Source organism: Camelus bactrianus, chromosome 18 (genome assembly GCF_048773025.1).
Source record: "Camelus bactrianus isolate YW-2024 breed Bactrian camel chromosome 18, ASM4877302v1, whole genome shotgun sequence".
Lineage (NCBI taxonomy): Eukaryota > Metazoa > Chordata > Mammalia > Artiodactyla > Camelidae > Camelus > Camelus bactrianus.
In genome coordinates this window covers 26,951,600-26,969,963 of record NC_133556.1, presented here as the reverse complement: position 1 = coordinate 26,969,963, position 18,364 = coordinate 26,951,600, and the positions used below count along the sequence as shown (strand labels likewise).

Genomic DNA, 18,364 nt, shown 5'->3' with positions numbered 1-18,364 from the left:
CACTGTTCCAGCAGAAGCTTTATTTATTTGCGGATTCTGATTCAAGGTCTCAATCTAGACTCCTGTGCAGTCAGCCCACAACCAGCCAGACAGCATCACAGGGTAACCCACAACCCAGCCCTGCAGACAAAGAGTGACCAATTTCCTCAGGTTGAGGCACTAAATGGTTGAACAGTGGTCACCTCTACTAGAGGATAATCCCACTCAAAGCCTATGCTGGAGATGCCCAGCAACTTATACTGCCCAAAGATTCCAGTGAGCACCTTCTCACTCCCATCAGGTAAGGCAAAAAAGTTCCTGCCACCATTCTCTCCAAATACAGTCCAGTTATTTTGGTCAGTGTAAATCAGCAAGTACCGGAGGAAAAGCCTGTAGGAGCCGTAGACTGCTGTAATGTGTTCGCCTGGCTGCAGGAGAAATTCCTGGCACGTCCCACCTGCAACTCCATAGCGTTCACTCCAGGAGGAGCCATACCTCACCTGGATGCTGGGAGGAAAAGGGAACTCTAAAAGCTCGGGATCCAAGGTGACTCACCAGACCCACGTCCTCTACCCTCACCCCCTGGGCACCAGCAAGGAGGTCAGCCCTGTGACTGCAGTATAAGTCCCTGAGCACATGACTTTGGGTTTCTGAGACAGGCACGTGGCTCCCCATCCCCTGCTCCGTCTCTTTCAGACCCAGTGATTTGGGCTTTTAACCAGCCTCTCCAGGCCTCACTTTCTCATCTGCAAAGGGGGAGTGATTTGGAGGGTCGAGGGAGTCACTGACATCTTCCAGCAGGAGAGCTCCACAAGGTGCCCAGTCACCATGACCCTCAGGAGGTGCCAGCTGCTCTCATTACTCAGAGCAGGGAGCTGTCCCCTGGCCAAGCTTGGGCTTTTGGAGCCCCAGTCACTGCCACCAGACCAGGTAGCAGGCCTGAGAAGCAGGGGACTCCCACACTCATGTGGGGGAGCTCCACTCACTCTACCCCTCTGGGCTGATCTGTGGTCTTCCCCAACCTTGGTTTCTATCCCCTAGCCTTCCTTTGTCACCTGATCCCACCCACATTCTGTCCCCTTTGGTGCCTCCTGCTCTGTCCCATTCCCTTGCCCAGGTCCCTGGGACCCTATAAGTGCAGAGCAAAGATCCACCCCATACTTGAGCAAAACACTCCCCACAACATTAGAGGAATGCCCCTGGACTTGCTGCCTCTACACAATTCTTGTGTTCAATCAGTGGTCCACTCTGACCCTCACTTCCTCTTCTCTTTGATCGTAACCTGAGAAGACCTTCCCCATGCTTTTCCCATGAGGCATTCTCATACTGAGAGACCAGTATTTGTTGAATTGGGGTTGAAAGGAGAAAGTTGGGAGAAGCATCATCTATGCCTCCCTTTAGATCAACCCAGGAAGCAGAAGCCAGAATTGTAGGTGGAGAGAGAAAGAAGTGGTGCTGGGGTGCAGGAGAGGAAGCAGCAGAGGAAAAGGGACAAAGGGAAGGGATGGCTGGTGTCCACAGGACTCTGAGGCCTCAACTAGCCTCAAAGAGTCATCAGGAACCCAGTGAGGATGTTGGGGGAAGAGGCCCTCAGCCGTCTTCCCCAAGTTCCCTAGGCTGTGGTGTGAGTGGGAACACAGTGATGTGGCCACGTGGCCTGGTCCTACTCACCTCTTAACTATGCCCACAGCACCTATACACACTCGAATCCCGGTTATTTCATTTGCATTGTCTTTGGAGGTACTGAAATACCAGCCTCCTCCGGGTCCATAGGTCTCTAGGATGAACGAACCAGGTGAGAGAGAGAAAAAAAGACACAATGATATGCCGGTGATCTCTGCCCAGAAGAGGATGGGACAGTCCTGAGACTAGATTTAGTCTGTGACAAGGGCTGGGACCAGACCTCAGGTTCTGGGTGGAGGGAAGTGAGGGTGACCATCGGGGACAGGGGGGGGATGGATTGGTGGGGGCAGACCCAGCCAGACTTACGTCCTGCCCAGCAGGAGCTGCTCCACAGGAGGGCGAGGGTCAGCCACAGCAGCATGGTTTCTAGCTGGGGAGTCAAGAGCTCCTGTAAAGAAGAGGACAGGCCATCTGACTCTTAGTGGCCTCGCCAACCTCGAGGGGCCCCATCCATGGCACGGGGCACCATCTTACCTGGCCTGGAGAGTCTTGTGGCCTGGTCCCGGCACTGGGGATTCTTGCGGTGCCTGGTCCCCCTTCCATCTGGCCCTTTATACCCTCCTGGGCCCTGTGGGCCCCTGTCCAGAAGGGAGGAGCAGGGGGACAGGGAATAGCTGGAACGTGGGAGCTCTTCCTGGGGGAATCCCCAGAGCCATCCTGGGGGAGGCTCCCGGACATGCTTAGTTTACTTTCTTGGCCCCGTGGCCTACACAAACAACATGGGATATGAGAGGCATTTATCTGTTACGTCTGGGTCTCTGTCCTCTGCACCCAGACGTGACCTTGACTTCAGAAGTAAGGGAGTTTCCTGAGAGCCTTTTCCAGCTTGGTCAAAAAGTTTTCAACCCCAGGGGGATGTAGAGGTCCGCTGTGCCCAGAAGCTTCATGAAGCCCAGGCCCCTGTCTCTTGCAGAACCCGGTTCAGGGCCTTATTCAGGCCTGGGCAAAGCCTTGGGTGCCCCTGGATTTCCCCCTGACCCTCAGAAAGTCGGAGTGGACAGTGCAGTTCTTTGCACCTGGTGCCATGTGGTGGAGACACCCCAGATGCTGGCCTTTCATGGCCTGTCACTGGCAGACATCTGTGATCTCTCCTTTGTGCTGGGTCTCAACGTTGCTGGGGATGAAATGGACTTAGTGTGCTATGAGGTGACCGGCAGCTAGGATGTGCTGACAGGAGGCACAGCAGATGGGGCAGAGGGAGATTCTCTAGGCCCGTTCTTCTGAGAGCACCTGGGGCCAGGATGAGGAGTCAGAGTTTATCTGGGAGGTTACAGGTGTTTCTTGAGGGCTCCCAATCTGGGGACCCTGCTGGTGCAGTACGTCCAGGCTTTCTGTGATTGGATGGAGCTAAGGAAGTCAGCAGGACCTCCCTGGCCATTGGGAAGAGCCACAGGGTCACAATCATCAACCAAGGGTGTGATTGTGGGTGTGAAGCTGGATCAGATCAGGTCGGAATACTGGCGTCCTGCTTTCTAGGCACGCCCTTTGGGGAGCTTAAGTCACCTCCGTGTGCTTCAACTGTCCCCTCTATTACAAATGCAGTCAGCAATAGAAGCTCCTTGCAAGGTGCTCTGAGAATTCACTGAGATCCTTCTCCATCCAAGGGCCTGAACACTCAAGTCTTTATGCCTCCAGGCAGGTGCACAGGATGTTCTTTAAGCAGATTTTGGAATCGCCTAAAATTAGAAACAACCGACTTGTCCCCCAGGCTGCACGAACGATGACCTCGCTGCGGTGGAGAAATGCACAGGCTGGAGAAGGGAATGCATCCCCTAGGCTGTGCTGATGTGTGGCCATAGGGGACAGGCTGGGTGTGGACTAGAGTGTCCAGAACACCCCATTTGGTTACAGGGAGCAGAGGTGCAGAGCATGGCCTGGAGTGTTCACAGCCTCACTTGGGAAGTGCTGGCTCACCAGGAGCTGAGGACACTGCCCTTATCAGGAGAGCAGGACTGTGGGGTCTGGGGTTGGCAGGGGAAGGCCCTGTCTACTGGCCCTCCATTCCTTACATCAGGGACCTAGGCCAGGGGTCAGCACACTATGGCCCACAGGCCAGTTTGCCTGTTTTTACACAACCCATGAGCTGATAATGCTGTCTATATTTGTAAATGATTATCAAAAAATTCAAAAGAAGAATTGTAACAAGTGAAATACCCTGAAATTCCAATGGCATTGCCCATAAATATGTTATTGCCCATTTATTTGCATATTGTCTGGGGCTGCATCCTAGCAGCAAAGGCAAAGCTGGCCAGTTGTGACAGGACTTTATGACCCAGAATACCTAAAACATGTGGCCCTTCACCCACAAAGTCAGGATCGCCAGTGGATCCCTATTCCCTTCCCTGGAACTGATGCAGCCCTGTCCATGGTGCTGGCGGCAGGGAATGGGGAAAGGGGGTTTATAACGGGCTTCATTTAACAACCAGCCTTGAGTGGGGAGAAGGGAGCAGAGAGGAGCTTTGTCCAGAAAGTTGCACCCTTTCTTCTGGCCCTGCACTGGTCTCCCTGGAAGAGCTCCTTAGGGACTTAGGCTCCCACTGACTCATGTTGCAAAGATGAGAGCCCCACACCCTGTCCTCCAAAGCTCTTCACCCCACCCCAGCCTGATAAACACAGCAGAGGGTGGGCTGGAAACAGCAGGGTCAGCAGGCTGCAGAGGGACAGAGAACCCCTCCTGAGGCCCTGGAGTCTCCGGGGCGGGCGCAGGCGGAAGAGACCTAGGGCTTTGGCATGTACAACTCCCACAGGAAGGGGGCCAGAGGTCTCACAAAGGAGGCTTGTGTTCTTGTCCCAGCCCAGCCTCAGGCACTTTTTCTGGCAATGCTGCCAGTTCAGATGCCATCCTTTCAGCTGCAGGCTGCCAGGGTTTGTCGCTCAGAATGAAGGTCTGTCTGGGCCAGGAATCCAGGAAGCAGTCCCTGACATAGAAATTGGAGGAAGACACAGTTGCCAGTCTGGACAAAGAGAGTATGACAAGACTTGCCCAAGGGCACACAGGAGGCACATTTTCATAGAGTACATGACGAGCATGCTTATAAAGAATGCACATGTACACACGTGCATTCAAAATGAAGGTGTGCACCATGGCTCACATGTGGATGAACCCTAAAACACACACAGCTGCCCAGCTATCCCCACACACAGGGGCTTGCACTCGCCCCAGACACCCGTGCACACCTATGCTAGAGCTTTTGCACCTGAAGAAGCCCCACCCGCTTGTCCACCCTGGCCCAGTGCTGGCCCTAAGCCTGCATGGGAGACTCAACACAGGCCCTTTGTCCCCTGGGATCAGAGCTCCCCAGGAGGGGATTTACAAGCATTTTAACCATAATCCCCTCTCTGGGCATGCCTTGGACCTCCCTCTGCCAGGATCCCAGAACAACTGGAACTCCTTCTCCTGGTAGAGGCAGACGCTGGCCAGGCTGGCTTGTGGGTCAGAGCTGGGTCAGGGTTGACACCTCTTGTCTCCCTGTCCCTGGCTGTGGGGCTTGGGAAGATCCCCCTGCAGCCTGAGACATAGCAGACAAGAGGGTCTCCATCCCAGCCTACTCAGAGCTGGCTGGCCCCTCCCTGCAGCCCTCTGGAGGAAGCCCCCAGCCTCACTCAGAGGCTGGATCCTGTGTCCCTGGCTCTGGTCTGGGGGCAGGTCTGGCAGTGCTCAGACTCCTGGGGTGAGGTGGGGGTGCTGGCTCCTTTACATGGTCTCATCTTATGCCTTAGACCCTAGAATCAGATGGAGGATCCTGCTGAGTGAGGGAGGAATATCAGAAGGGAAGGGGCATTTCTGTCGCAGTCCCAAGGGAAGTCCAAATCTGGCCTTTGTGCATGAGTCTGCTTCTGGGTGGCTGCGGCCAAACAAGAAGGCCCACCCTAAGGGGACAGCTTGGCTGTGCATGTCTGAAGCCCTCAACTCTCCCCCATTTACTCACTTATTCAAAATCTCCTTGGATACCACGCTTTAAGCAAAACATTTTTCTCCACTTTTCCCCAGGAGAGACTCAATGCATTTATTGGAAAGCTAAGACACACAACCACACATTGCATCTAATCTTTTATGTAATTAAAATTCGATTAGAGCAAGTGTTGAAAATAAAATGAACTATACCCAAGGGTCAAATTGAGAGAGGCAGGATATCTAGGTTCCAGTTCCCCGAGGCTGCCCTGGCACAAGTGTTTATACCTGGTGTACATGTCTGCGTGGGCTGCTGTAACAAACACTGCAGACTAGGGGACTTAAACAACGGAGGTTTATTTCTCACAGTTCTGAAGGCTGAAGTCCAAGATCAAGGCTCCGAGTCAAGAGTCTGTTCTTGGTGAGGGCTCAATTTCTGGTTCAACCCACTACAGGGAGTTACCCAAATAGCCTGAGATGTTCCTGGAAGCCCCTTATGAATCCCAGATCTGCTGTATCCTGCCTCCAAGATGCTAGACCCACTGAGTCTATTAACTGTCAACTCAACCCCATCTGCCTCCCTCTTTGTAAGGCTCCACCATATCGCGGGGATCCAGCATTCCTAGAGAATTCTTCTCTTTGTAAATTTTGTGTTGTTTTCTAGGGTTTGGAGGTACCTGGGAGAAGCAAACACAAGTGTCTAGGCCTCCATGCTGACGCACACTATTACCCATCCTTCCATCTGCCTGTCCTTGAACTTGCCTTTCCAAACAGACTACTGAAATAATATTCAAACAAAACTAGGGTTTTTTCCAGATGGTGGGATTTGGAACATTTTTCTATTTCCTTTTCTTTTTTGTATTGCTTTGATTTTTTAATAAGATTGTACTAATTTTACAAAGATAGAATGATTTTTTTTTAAATGAGATACACTTTTTAACTTGTAAGTTCTCAGAAGATATAAATGTGGAAGCCCTCAGTGTCAAGGACAGTGTGGGAAGTGGGTGCCTCTTACTTTCCTGGCAGAGTGGACTGGGCACTTTCTCCTGGTTTAAAAACCTCAAAAACATGAAGCCGTTTGACTAAAGCATTGCACCCATAGAAAAGTTATCCTAAGAAATGGTTAGGAAGGTGTGCCAAGATTTATAAATGAAGATTTTCATGAAGAGATCACTTTTAATGACAACCTTTTGCCAACAGCCCAAATATCCACCACTAGGAGGTTGATTACAAGTTTGGTTCTGGTGATTTTAAGTTTCTTCTTGACATTCCTTTTGCTGACTTTTATTTTCTAACAAGAATGCATTACTTTGATAATACTCGTAAAGCCATTTTTCCTTTGCTAAGAAGTCTGGTTCTGCAGAACAATTTCTCCCATCATCTGAAACACCTGTCCGGGGCAGTGGCATGATGAGGCTGATGAGAATGGGCAGATGAGCTGCCCCAGGCAGGGCACATGCCAATTCTTCCAGCCACAATCCACCTCTCACATTAGAAGGAAAAACAAGCCCCCTTTATAGGCAAATGGTTTGGTGGCTCATAAGACTCAACAAGGGAGGGGCTCCTGGGGTAGAGAAAAATGGAGACCCTTCCATGAAGAAGGACTCTACACAGAGAGCCTGAGCAGCTGGAGACAGAATGAGGTGACCGCAACGGGGAGGCAAGGAGTGGAGGTGGGGGCAGAGTTATCACAACATAGAAATAAGTTCATGGACATAAGCATTGCTTCAGGCACCTTAATTCCCTGCATTTCCATCTACCTGCTTTATTTAGTAAACATCCAATGAGGAAATAAGGACACCAGGCCATTTCCCCACTTCTAGATGGACACCTGGACCCTTTGAGCAGCCTGGTCTCAGCTAACCTGCGCCCCCTCGTGTTGGATTTGGCACATGGCAGGGACAGGTGCTGAAAGGAAGGGAGGCTTCACTGGAGAAAAATTCCACCTGAGAAGATGTAGGCTGTAGGATCAGGGGATTCTAAAAGAGAGACCAGGGAAACTGACAGGATCCTAGAGACGGTGGGGCAGCCTCTCACACAGCCCTGGTGAAATTCCTCAAAAGCGAGGGTCCCCTGGTCAAGTAAGTCTGGGAAACGCTGCCTGCTGTATTTCTTCTTCCAGATTCCTGCTGCGTTTTAGCATGTCAAAGTCATTGAAAAGGTCTGCATCAAAGAAACCAGTTTAACTTTCCCCAAAGTCTGTGATCATAGAATCCTTTCACAAATGAAGTGCATTAACATCCCTGGGAAATAACATTCCAAAGGAACGCACATTGGGAACACGGCTCAGGAGGAACCATGGTTGAGGAGGAGGGCTCAGGAGGAACCATGGTTGAGGAGGAGGGCTGGGCTGCTCCAGGATCAATTTGGAGGAGACGTGAGACAGAGATCCTGGCTCAGTTCTCATGCCGGGGCCTCAGGGGTCGGGAGGCCGGTCAGATGATGATTGTGGTGGCGATAGCAAATGCGTCGTGCTTACTCTAGACCAGGTATTACTCTAAGCACTTTATCTATTAACTCGTGTCATTCTGACAGTCTAGAAGGCAGGTATACATTTTTAGATAGGAAAAGAAATGAAGCTGAACCCTCATCCGTTGCTTGTGGGAAAACAAAATTGGTACTCTCTGGCCGCTGCACGCTTTGGGACACATTTAAATCAAAATAACACCTTCACGGTCACCCACGGGGGTTGGGGGGAGGGTCACCTGATGCCCCGAGGGAATTGACCCTTCAAATGAGAGAAGGCCTCCTGAGAGGATGAAGGAACAGACCCACTTGTCTCAGGTGAGATTCCTCAGAGGTAGATGCTGAGGGGAATCAGGTGAGAGGAAGGGAGGGCCAGGGCGGGGTGGGCACGGCGGGGTGGCTGGCTGCAGCCCCCTTCTCATTCTGAAAGAAGGGCACCGCCCAGAGCCCAAGGGATCCGGCCTAGGCAGGAGGCAGCCGGGCTGGGGGCAGGGTTCCTCCTCTGGCTCCGCCCACAGCGCCTGGCAAGGTTGACGTGGGGATTTCCTCTCAGGGCCAGGAGAGGACGCAGTTCCAAATGAGCCGCCTGGGAAGGGCAGAGCCCTTTGGGCACAACCCCTCCTCACCCACCTCCCTGCCCTCCACACCAACCTTGTGTGGGAGACCCCCGAGGAGGAGAGTCAGGGAGAGGTGAGGCCCTCAGAGGCCATCCGGAACTTTGTGCAGGGGGTCACCCCAGGAATCCCCATGGGGCCAGAATTAGTCCCCACCCTGCTTAGCCAAGAGGTCGAGTCAATCCTGCTTTGCCCAGCCCTGCCCAGCCTGGCTCCCAGCACTAGCCTACCCTGGAAACCCGAAAAGAAGCGAGGCGTGACTATTTCTTGGTTTTGTGCACTTATTTGTTGACTGGACATTCTTCCCAATTAGGAGGTGACTTTTTCAAGGGCAGGCCGGGGTCTGTTTGGGTCATTCATGCGTCACCAGCTCTGGAAGACAGGATTCCACTCCCACCCCCACCACACCCCATAGCAGGCCCTGTGCTGGGCTTAGGGATCCTCAGCCTGGGTTCCGTGTCCCCTCGGGCCCTGGCTGTCCTGTTCTGCTCCCCCACATCCCCATGTCCCAGATGCCCTCACTACGTGTGGCCACCAGGCTGGGCCTGCCCGTCTTCCTGGTGTTGACTCTGATGCTCCTGCGCCCAACCCCTGCCAGCCCTACAGGCTCCTGGCCCGGCCCAGGTCCTGGTACTGGTTCTCAGGAAGGGACGATTCGAGGGTCTCTCATCCCCTCCTGTTCGCACAGTGTCCTGACGGCTGGGCCTGGGCGAACATGACTGGGCCCTACTGCCCACCTTCCAGGACCTTCCTCCACCCTCCTGTACCCCTGCCCCAGCCTGATGGCTGATTCTGGCCCCACAGGGAGCTTCCCTGTCCTCCCAGGACAGCACTGCGGGGCTCTCACATGATGAGCCTCCCAGCCCACTGGGGCTGAGATGCGGTCCCCTGGTACTTCTGCCTTTGTTGTTCCTTTTCTGACATCCCAGGGAGCTGTGCCTCTGCGGGTAGATCCCATTGAGGGCTCCCTCTCTCCACCCTTCTCCTGTCCTCAGGTCGCCCCTGAACCCTAAATCTGCCCCAACTGACGCATGTTGGGTCTGATGCCTGGCGGATCTGGGTCTTAAAGTTTGTGGGCTAGAATTCTGACAAGTACCTAAACTGAGCTAAAAATCCAGGTGTTGGTGGGATGGGTACATTTCTGGAAGCTATGGGGGAATCCATTTCCTTGCCTTTTCCAGATTCTAGAGTCCACCCTCATTCCTTGGCTCGTGACCCTTCCTCCATCGGCAAAGCCAGCAGTGGCAGATGGTGCCTTCCCACATCACATCACTCTGCCTTCGTCCTCCGGCTTCTTCTGGTATTAAGGACCCTGTGAGACACTGGCGCACCCAGATAATCTGGGATAATCTCATCTCCTGCCCTGAAGTCTGCAGAATCCCTTTGCCACATGAAGTAATCTGTTCACAGTTTCTGGAGATTAGGAAACAGACATACTTGAGTTCCATTATCTTCCCTCATACAGGTGACTTCCTTGGAGAGGGCGGGTAGGAGATAAACCTTCTAAGCTTTCCTGCCTGGGAATGACAAAATCTTGCCTTTCGTTGATGGTTCGCTGGGTTTAGAATTTTAAATCTAAAATAATTTTCTCTCAGACCTTGGAAGACCTGGCTGTATCACTTTCTAGTGTCCGATTCTAGAAAATTAGCATTCTATTGTTACTAATAGTAGTGGTCCTGAAATTTTTACTTAGAAGTGGTGCATGAACAATAGTTTGGCTGGAAGTAGGTGGCTTGAATCTGCAGCTATGAGAGTCTCTTCCTTGAGCCTGTGAAAATATCGCTCATCCAAACCACACAACCAACTGGATTCTTGTTTTGGTTTTCTGATTACAAAAGTAAGTGGCTAAAGGAAAAATCTGGAAAGGACTAACAGGAATAAAAAAGGTGGTAATCCCAGGGTAACAAGTGTTGATATTTTAGTGTCTCTATACGGGTACCCAGCTCTCCGTACAATAAAATATATACAACACTCTGAATTGTGTTTCCATTTAGAACCTGCCAGAAATACTTCAATTTCTCTGTAATTATTCTATGAAACATTTGTCAAAAGGGAAATAATAATCTTAGGGGCTGTCCAAAGATCTGTTTTGGCTTTCTACAACTTTTTGGAGAAAAAGAAAAGGAAGGGGAAAAAAATGTAGAAGTGGTGCCACCCATAATATGTGGTGAAAAATAACAAGCATGAGCTCAATAAACTGATAAGTAACCTATAAAAAACAAGGCAAAAAAAGCATCTTATGACTCAACAGGATGAAGCTGCTGGTTTAACTGTCTAAGCAAATTTGAGAACTAGAGAAAGACCCTGTTAACCCTGGACAGTGGGAAAACATACCATAGGATATTGGTCACTTATGGTCTAGCTACCCCCACCCCCGTCAGATAGGGTCCGCCATGTCCCCACCATGCACGTCCCCCCAGCGGTCGTGCACTCCCAGCTTCAGTTGTAGCAGGACAGGCAATTCCACTTGCAAACCAGGTCAGTGCCCACTGGCCAGTGATGGGGTCCCGGCTGGGGGCGGTGCAGCCCTTGTGTCCAGGAGTGCCAGAGGCCACTCTCTGGGGGCTGGGTCACCTTTTTGGTGGAAAGCAGCTGGAATGTGAATGCTGAAGGTTCCGGAAACAGGTGCTGTGGGGTGATGAACCCTGAGTTTCCCCACCTAGGAAAGGCCCTCCCCCATCACTCCTACCTGAAGCTCCCCAATTGCCTTCCCAGGTCGGCTGGAGAGGTCTTACCATCTTTGGCCTTTCCCAGGACAAGTACAGGGAGCGAGGGCAGTGGCCACCGGGGTTGAGGGTTGCCCCTGCCTGTGCTTACCCAGCTCCTGGGGCTCCGTGTGCACCAGCTAGGCCCATGGTTACCTGGGTCTGTGCCCAAGATGACTGCAGTGACCCCGGGACAGAGTGTCGAGGGGTTCACTGTCTCCCCAGCCTTGGGCACCGATTCCCAGTGGGGTCGCTGAATGTCTTCACCGAGTGGGCCTGCTGTGTCACTCACAGGGAGAGCATGTGCTACTCGGTCCCGCTGTGGCCTCGTGCACCAAGCCTGCAGGCTGAGGGCCCTCCATGTGGGAAAGCCCACGTTAGTGATAAACTGTGACAGTCGGCCTGGAGGGCTGTAAAGGGGGTGATGAGCAGGAGTGATGGGGTGGAGGGAGCAGCAAGCACCCAAAAAGAGGCAAGGTCTCAGCTGAGGCCTGGAGGAAGGCAGGAGTCAACCAGGAAAGAGAGGAACATTCTAGACCAAGGGAGCAGCACCTGTAAGGATGGAGGCGGCCAGAGCCGAGGGGGGACATAGTGACGGGGGTGATGGAAGGGGGTCCCTGCAGGGGTGGGGTGCCCGCTGGGCCAGGACCCTAGGAGCACTGGGAAGCAGTCAGGGGTGCTGAGCTGGCAGGCAGGGAGTGGAGACTTCCATCTGGTTTGGGGGTCGCCCACCAGCATTCACCCACCCTCCCTGTTTGGGGAACCAGGCCTCCTCCTGGGGCTCACAGGTGAGTAAGGAGGATGGGCGCTGTGGGTGGGGAGTGAGGACAGATCTAGACGGATGACAGCCCCTCACGCCTTCCTGCACTCACAGTGCTCATGGATCTGGTGAAAACACAGAGCTGCCTGGATAGTTCCGAGGTGCCCGAGTCAGCCCCGCAGGCCTGGTCCCTTGGCTGTGCTGAGGCTGGGTTCTGGGACCCCAAATTGGAATGGGGCACAGACACTCTGGATGCTGCCCCCTCCACCCAGGCAACCTTGTGGAGCTTGGAGCCCCCACGCCCCCAGGACAACCCTCAATCTCAGGGAGTCAGGAGAGATGCGGCCTCGCCTGGATCCTTGTCCTCCTCGGGTGATGCTGAGGCGCATCCCTGCGGTTTCTCAGGGGCCCCCAGCCGGACTGCACCTCAGGTACCCACAAGGGTAACCTCCACATCTGGGCCTCACTGGTTTCATCCCTCCTTGCCTCGGTTTGCCCACTCTTCCCTCGGGCTTCTTGGCATCACCTCCCAAATAAACTACCTGCACCCTCGTCCTGGTCCCAGGTCAGCCTTTGGGGGACCGTGGCAAGACCAGGAGCGTCTGCGTCTGTGTGATGGGGAACAGGGCAGGAGCGCTAGGAGTGCTGGGGTGTCTCCTCACAGCACCCCCACTCCAGCCTCCCTAGTCCCCAGGGACCCTGGTGCTGCTACTGTCCTTCCATAAATGATCTTTCTGATTGAGCTAACCTGAGAGGGTTCTGTTGTTTGCAACCCAGACCTATACAGCGCAGATGGGTGGACAATGACTTAGGAGTTAAGGAGTGATCTTGAGGTGGACGGGACCTGGGTGACCATGAGGGCGTCCAGGAAGCCACCCGGGTCCACAGAAAGCTCTGCAAGGCATCGACTTGAACACGCACATATGTTTATTACAAAGGAGACAGAAGGGGACAGGCCTGACTCAGCAGATGGCCCCAACTCCCAGGGGACACCTGTTGGGCTCAGGCCAGCAGAAGGAATGGGGGAGCCCAGAGCAGAGGGAGGAGCAGCAGCGGCGGGCTGAGGTCTGGCCTGTGAATGCTGTTTTTGACCATAACCATTCGGATCCATTCGTAGTGCGAGCTAACGTTGGTGTAGACGCCGGGCCGGTTCGGCCTACCGCAGCCCACTCCCCAGCTCACGATTCCAATCTGATACCACACCCCTTTCTTTTCACAGGCCAAGGGTCCGCCTGAGTCACCCTGGGGAGCAGCATGGGTGAGCCCAGCCTGGGGCAGGGCCGGAGGGGTGGGCAGAGAGGCTGGGAGAGCAGGAGGGGCTGTGGAGCTGGACAGACTGGATGCAAACCCCCTCCTCCCCCTGGAAGTGACCAAGCCTCAATTTCTGCATCTGCAAAATGGAGCAATAGTCTCTACTCCCCACCAGGGTCAACATGAGGACCAAATGAAGTACAGGGATACAGATTTCTCTCAGGCCTGGGGCTGGGGTGGTGGGATACTAGGGCCCAGGAGCCCTGGTTGGGGATGGAACACTCACAAAGCAAGCATCCTTGTCGCCTTGAGGATCGCCAGCACAAACCATGTCTCCCCAGATGTCATGGCGGAAAGAGGGCAGGGAGAACAGGTGGTTACACATGGTGGTGTTTATGATGCCGACCTCCACTTCCTGGAGGATGTAAGGAGATGGCAGTCCTGCCGAGGAGTTAAGGGGACAGAAAAAGATGGCATCCTGAGCCTCACCTCTGCCATCTGGTTGGGAGGAATGGCACTGGCTATGGGGGAGAGGGGTCCCTGGGGCACCCACAGTGGCTGGGACACTGCCTTTGATCCCTCTGTTCAAGCCCAGCCCCCAGAACGTCATGGGTGAAGAACAATATCACAGAAGGATCTAATGGATGGGCAGGTGGATACAGCACCTTCCTGAGACTCTGTTTCCCTAATTGTTGCATGCAGATGACAGGCCCTGTCCCAGGCAATGAGGACAGACCTTAACACTCGCAGGGGCGGGGCTAGTGCAGCTGAGATGGTTTAGGATTAATTCAGTCCCACAGTAGCACCCAAGTGCCTGAGCAGGTGGAACCACCCTGGGCCTCTCTCGGTGCATTTGGACATTCCCGGGGCCGGAGCCCACAGCTCTACGATGCGCTCCTGCAGTACCCCTAGGATGCGGTGCAGTCATGCCCAGTTCTCAAGTAAGGAAAGATTCCGGGGCAGAAATGCCCTCCCCTGACCCCAGCACAGTTCCCAGAGTAGTGACAGAGCCTATGTGAACCCAGGTCTGTCCAATTCCTAAGTCTGGGCCCAAATCACCTCCTTATCCCGCAGAGAACGGTGACCACAATTACACCAAAAGCTGATGTGTAAGTAGAGCTTCCAGTCTGCTTGGCACTCTGCTAAACGCTCATATATGGACACTTTCAAGACTTGGAACCACCATCTCAGGTGGGAACTATTATTACCCCATTTTATAGATGAGGAAGCTGAGTTAGATGAAGTGCCTTGCCCAAAGTTTCCCAGCCAGCACACAGTACATCTGGTTTGGGGATGAGGAGGTGGGGCTCAAGAAGTCACCTGTGAGAATGAGGGTTGAGCAGGGAGCTGGATGTGACCACCAGTCAGCTGAGGTGGGAAGGGCACAGAGTCTGCCTGGCTGGGCCCCTCAGCTCACACCCATTCAGCTCTTTGGATCCAGGGAGTCTGCACAGAAGCCCTTTCTCTAGCCCCTCCCAGCGAAGGGAAAGGATGGGCTGTGTCTCCTGTGGACTCCTCTATCCCCCCTGCCAATTCCAGATGTGTGACATCGGGGACACATTCCCCTCTCTGGGCCCACGCTCTGGCTTCTCCATTGACCCATGGGGCCTTGGGCAATTTCCTTGTCTCTCCAAGCTTCCTCATCTGTAAAGTAGGTATAAAAATGTTTCCAGCCTTATTTGTAGGTAGGCTCCTGAAGGAAGAGAGTCCCTGGAGCCCAGAACAGGGCCAAGTATACACAGTGCACAAAAGGAGCTTTATCTGTTATGATCGCTGTGGTTAAGGGTGATGAAGGAGTGGGCTGGGCCAGGGAGTGGAGTGAAGGGCAGTCTAATTGGTGGGGCTAGAGTTTCAAAGGATTCTTGGTGAGACAGAAGTGGGTGAGAGCTCCCGCAAGCCCAAGGACTCCTGCAGAGATTTAGCAGAGAGCTGAGGCTGGAGTGAGGCTTGAAAATGCAAGGAGAGACAATGAGATGGATGTAGAAGAATGGGGGAGGATGCAGAGTGGGAAGACTGAATGGCTGGGGGAGGGGAGAATGCTTGAATAAATAATCCCTGAGGCCTTTCTGACCCTGTGGGCTGGGGGTGCAGGCCTGGGCTAGCTGGCCTCCCTCTCAACTCTGCTTCTGGCTCACAGTCTCCGGAAGGGCTGGGGAGCTGAGTGTGGGTCCAGGAAGGCCTACTCTGTTAGCGAGGAGCAGGAGTGGAAAGCAAGTGTGGAGAGAATGCCAAAGAAGAGGCACAGCCCAGGTGAGGACCACTGAGGTCGGTGCAGCTAAAACAAGTGGCCAGTGGCATGGCCCCCTTCCCCACCAGACCCGTCTGCCCCTGCCTCACCTTGATCTTCTTTGATGTCCCCCCAGCCGGTCACCCAGCAGTCAGTCCGGTTCTCGAACTCGTAGTTGTTGGCCAGGACACAGATGGGCTGGATGTACTTATTGTAGTTGACAGAGGTGGACAGCTTCAACAGGGCAATGTCAGACGAGGAACCCCCCATGTATCCGTGGCTCAAAAAAATCTGCTCCACCTGGTAACGGTTGTAATAGGCCTGTAGGTTCCAAATGGATGGCATGGCGGATAGCTCACCAAACTGGGCTGTCCATTCGTAGGGATCATTGTTCCTGGTTGGAGAAAGAGAGCAGTCAGGAGTTCTCAGAGGGACTATGGGACACCTGAGTGCCCTGGGGCTGCTCCCTGAAGGGAAAGGGCCAGGGCTGCTGCGGGGCTCCCCCCGGACCATTAGCAGGTCTTTCTACCCACCAGAGTCCAGGGCAGAAATGGTGAGGGCCCAGAGAGCCTCCAGCAAAGTCCCACGACCTGGGGACTTGGGGGAGGGCTGGAAGTGGGGGAAGGAGGGTGCCTCTTCTGCCAGCTCACCAGGCCAGGTACTCAACCACCTGGCACCTCCCAGAGCCCTCCTCAGAAAGGAGGCGCCACAGCAGACTGGACTCAAAACAGCTTCCATGGTGACCATCCCCACAGGCCAGGCTCTGTGTCCAGCACTGACTCACCTCCCCTCACTCCTCCCAACCCAGGGCTCACCTCCACTGGGAGGTGGGATGAGGAAGGTGGAGGCAGGTGGTGCCATTTGGGGAGAAGTGAAAGAAAGAAAAGAAAAGAAAAGAACAAGACACACAAATGTGCATGGGAATGTTCTGGAAGAACATTCTGGAAGAAACTGCACAGGGTTTCCTCCAGGAGCACCAACGGGGACCTTGTGGGTGTGCTGGGGCTCACCAGCACACCCGGGCCGCATCCAGTGCGATGTGCGGGCAGATCCCCGGGTGCAGACCCAGAGCCCAGGGTCAGCGGGCCGCCCGCCCCCAGACTCACTTTTCGAAGCAGTGCGCGGCCGAGAGCACCCAGCGGCGGTTGAGCAGGCTCCCTCCGCAGTGGTGGCTGCCCCAGAGGCGCAGGCTGGCCTGCCACGGCCAGCGCCCCAGCTCCGTGTCCTTTCCACCCACTATGCGTGTCGGGATGCTCCGTTGGCCGCAAGGCCCTGGGATGGACAGACGGACACGGGGCTGAGCTGCAGAAGGCGGGTCCACCTCGCCCACCCTCAGCCACCGGGGTGCGCGAAGGGAAGGGACTCCCTGGGGAACCGCGTGTCCTGGGGTCGCGCAGCAGAGGAAGACAGGGACGCTGGGGACCCGCCCCACGTGGGCCGCAGGTGCCCGCCCCTCCCTCAGGGGCCCATCAGTTACATGTGAGCAACGACGAGTTCTGGAAACCTGAGGCGGGGGAGAGAGGAGAAGATGAGGCGCCCTTCAAGCGCCGGTCCAGGTGCCCTGAACAGAGAAGCGCGCCTCCTGGAGGCCTTACCTGGAAGCAGCAGTTCCTCATCCTGCAACGCTGGGTGGGGAAAGTGGGGGTAAGAGAGAAGGTGAGCTCCCTTCGGTCTCCACGCGCCCCGTCCTCCCCCATCACCCCTAGTTGCGCCCGCAGCCCCCGCCTGAGCTCACCCTGCCTCCCGACTTCGATCTGCACCAACAGCTGCGCCAGCAGCAGCGCCCCGACCCGCGCGTCCATGGCCTCTTCTCTCGCCGCTTAGCGCCCCCTCTTCTTCCGCCTGCTCCGGTGCTGGGCTGGGGCGCCCCCTGGGGGAGAGGGAGCCACGGGAACCCTGGCCCTCGCCTTACCCCAGGTTGACCTCTCTGGTTCAAGGGCTGTTGGCGAACGTGGGACCTCACATGCCCCAGCTTTGAGCTTCTGCTGGGGCTGGGTCCCCTAGCTACATATCAGGAACCAGAGCACCCAAACAATCCCTGTAACGCTGGGGTCCTGGCTACCCCCCTCTGCTGCCCTCTTTTCTACCCACTCCTTCCTTCAGGAAGGACCAAGGACCTGGCTCACAGACAGGACTCCCATGACAGCAGTTGCCTAGTCCTCCCTGAGTGCCGATAGAGGCCGAACTCTGTTGAGGTGAGCCAGGAGGAGAATATCCCTCACAAACATTTCTTGGGGAAATGATGGTCTTGGGTCTGGTCCCTCCCTGAGCTGGCCTCAGGCTAGTCCCCGCCAGGCCAGGCTGCCCCCTAGCGGCAGGTCCCAGCCCTTTGTATCACCCTCCTGAAGATTAAACCTTGAAAGTTGTAACCAACTTTCATGAACTTTCTTGCCCCAGATCCAGAGGGGGAAGGAAATTCCCAGAGAAAGGAAGAGAGAGACACCACTAGGTTCACCCAAGGCCCTGGAGATTGGTGACTCTACAGATGGGGCCTGGGAGGGCTGTGCCTGCTGGGTGCCCCTCTGTGTGTCCTGAACACTATCAGGGGCGTGGTGAGGTTCATGGAGTGAACAGTCCCCCAGCGTTGGATTCTGGGGGGGGGGGGGTCCCTCCAGGCAGTAAGCCAGTGTGGACTTGCAGGAGTATCCCCGGAGAGCCCTGGGTCTCCAGCCTAGCCTGGCAGCACCCTCAGCAGGGCCTGGGTGGTGAGTACCATGGGAATTAACTGCTCAAGGCTGGAGCAGGCAGAGCCAGAGACCTTGCCTGGTGGAGAAGAGAGGGTTCTCA

The 18,364-nt window shown here is 54.7% G+C and overlaps 2 protein-coding genes across 3 annotated transcripts; both read right to left on the bottom strand.

Moving 5' to 3' along the window:
- Window positions 1-2,234, bottom strand: LOC105064835 (pancreatic adenocarcinoma up-regulated factor). The gene is made up of 4 exons (XM_010949857.3): window positions 2,137-2,234; window positions 1,969-2,050; window positions 1,651-1,756; window positions 1-486 (listed from the first exon to the last, which is right to left on the bottom strand). Exons 1-4 carry the CDS (start codon window positions 2,203-2,205, stop codon window positions 147-149), a joined length of 597 nt encoding a protein of 198 aa, XP_010948159.2. The 5' UTR covers window positions 2,206-2,234; the 3' UTR covers window positions 1-146.
- Window positions 2,235-13,019: 10,785 nt separating this feature from the next.
- On the bottom strand, window positions 13,020-17,556 carry LOC105064915 (testisin). 2 transcript variants are annotated; one of them, XM_074345428.1, is made up of 7 exons: window positions 17,313-17,556; window positions 17,173-17,202; window positions 17,055-17,081; window positions 16,684-16,849; window positions 15,688-15,971; window positions 13,637-13,791; window positions 13,020-13,341 (listed from the first exon to the last, which is right to left on the bottom strand). In XM_074345428.1, exons 1-7 carry the CDS (start codon window positions 17,377-17,379, stop codon window positions 13,102-13,104), a joined length of 969 nt encoding a protein of 322 aa, XP_074201529.1. In that variant the 5' UTR covers window positions 17,380-17,556; the 3' UTR covers window positions 13,020-13,101. The 2 variants fall into 2 exon arrangements, with proteins under 2 accessions (XP_074201529.1, XP_074201528.1); XM_074345427.1 differs by lacking the exon at window positions 17,313-17,556 and having other exon boundaries at window positions 17,055-17,296.
- Between the last annotated feature and the right edge of the window lie 808 nt (window positions 17,557-18,364).

Bases quoted from the DNA above. Each gene is read 5' to 3' on its own strand.
- LOC105064915 (XM_074345427.1), bottom strand. From the start codon at position 17,274: ATGGGGGAGGACGGGGCGCGTGGAGACCGAAGGGAGCTCACCTTCTCT. The intron at 15,972-16,683 runs GTGAGTCTGGGG...TTCTCCAACCAG, and splicing joins GCCGCGCACTGCTTCGAAAA to GAACAATGATCCCTACGAAT. The intron at 13,792-15,687 runs GTGAGGCAGGGG...ACTCCTCGGCAG, and splicing joins GGACATCAAAGAAGATCAAG to GACTGCCATCTCCTTACATC.
- LOC105064835 (XM_010949857.3), bottom strand. From the start codon at position 2,205: ATGGAAGGGGGACCAGGCACCGCAAGAATCCCCAGTGCCGGGACCAGG. The intron at 2,051-2,136 runs GTAAGATGGTGC...TCTTCTTTACAG, and splicing joins CACAAGACTCTCCAGGCCAG to GAGCTCTTGACTCCCCAGCT. The intron at 487-1,650 runs GTGAGTAGGACC...TTTTCCTCCCAG, and splicing joins GCTGTGGGCATAGTTAAGAG to CATCCAGGTGAGGTATGGCT.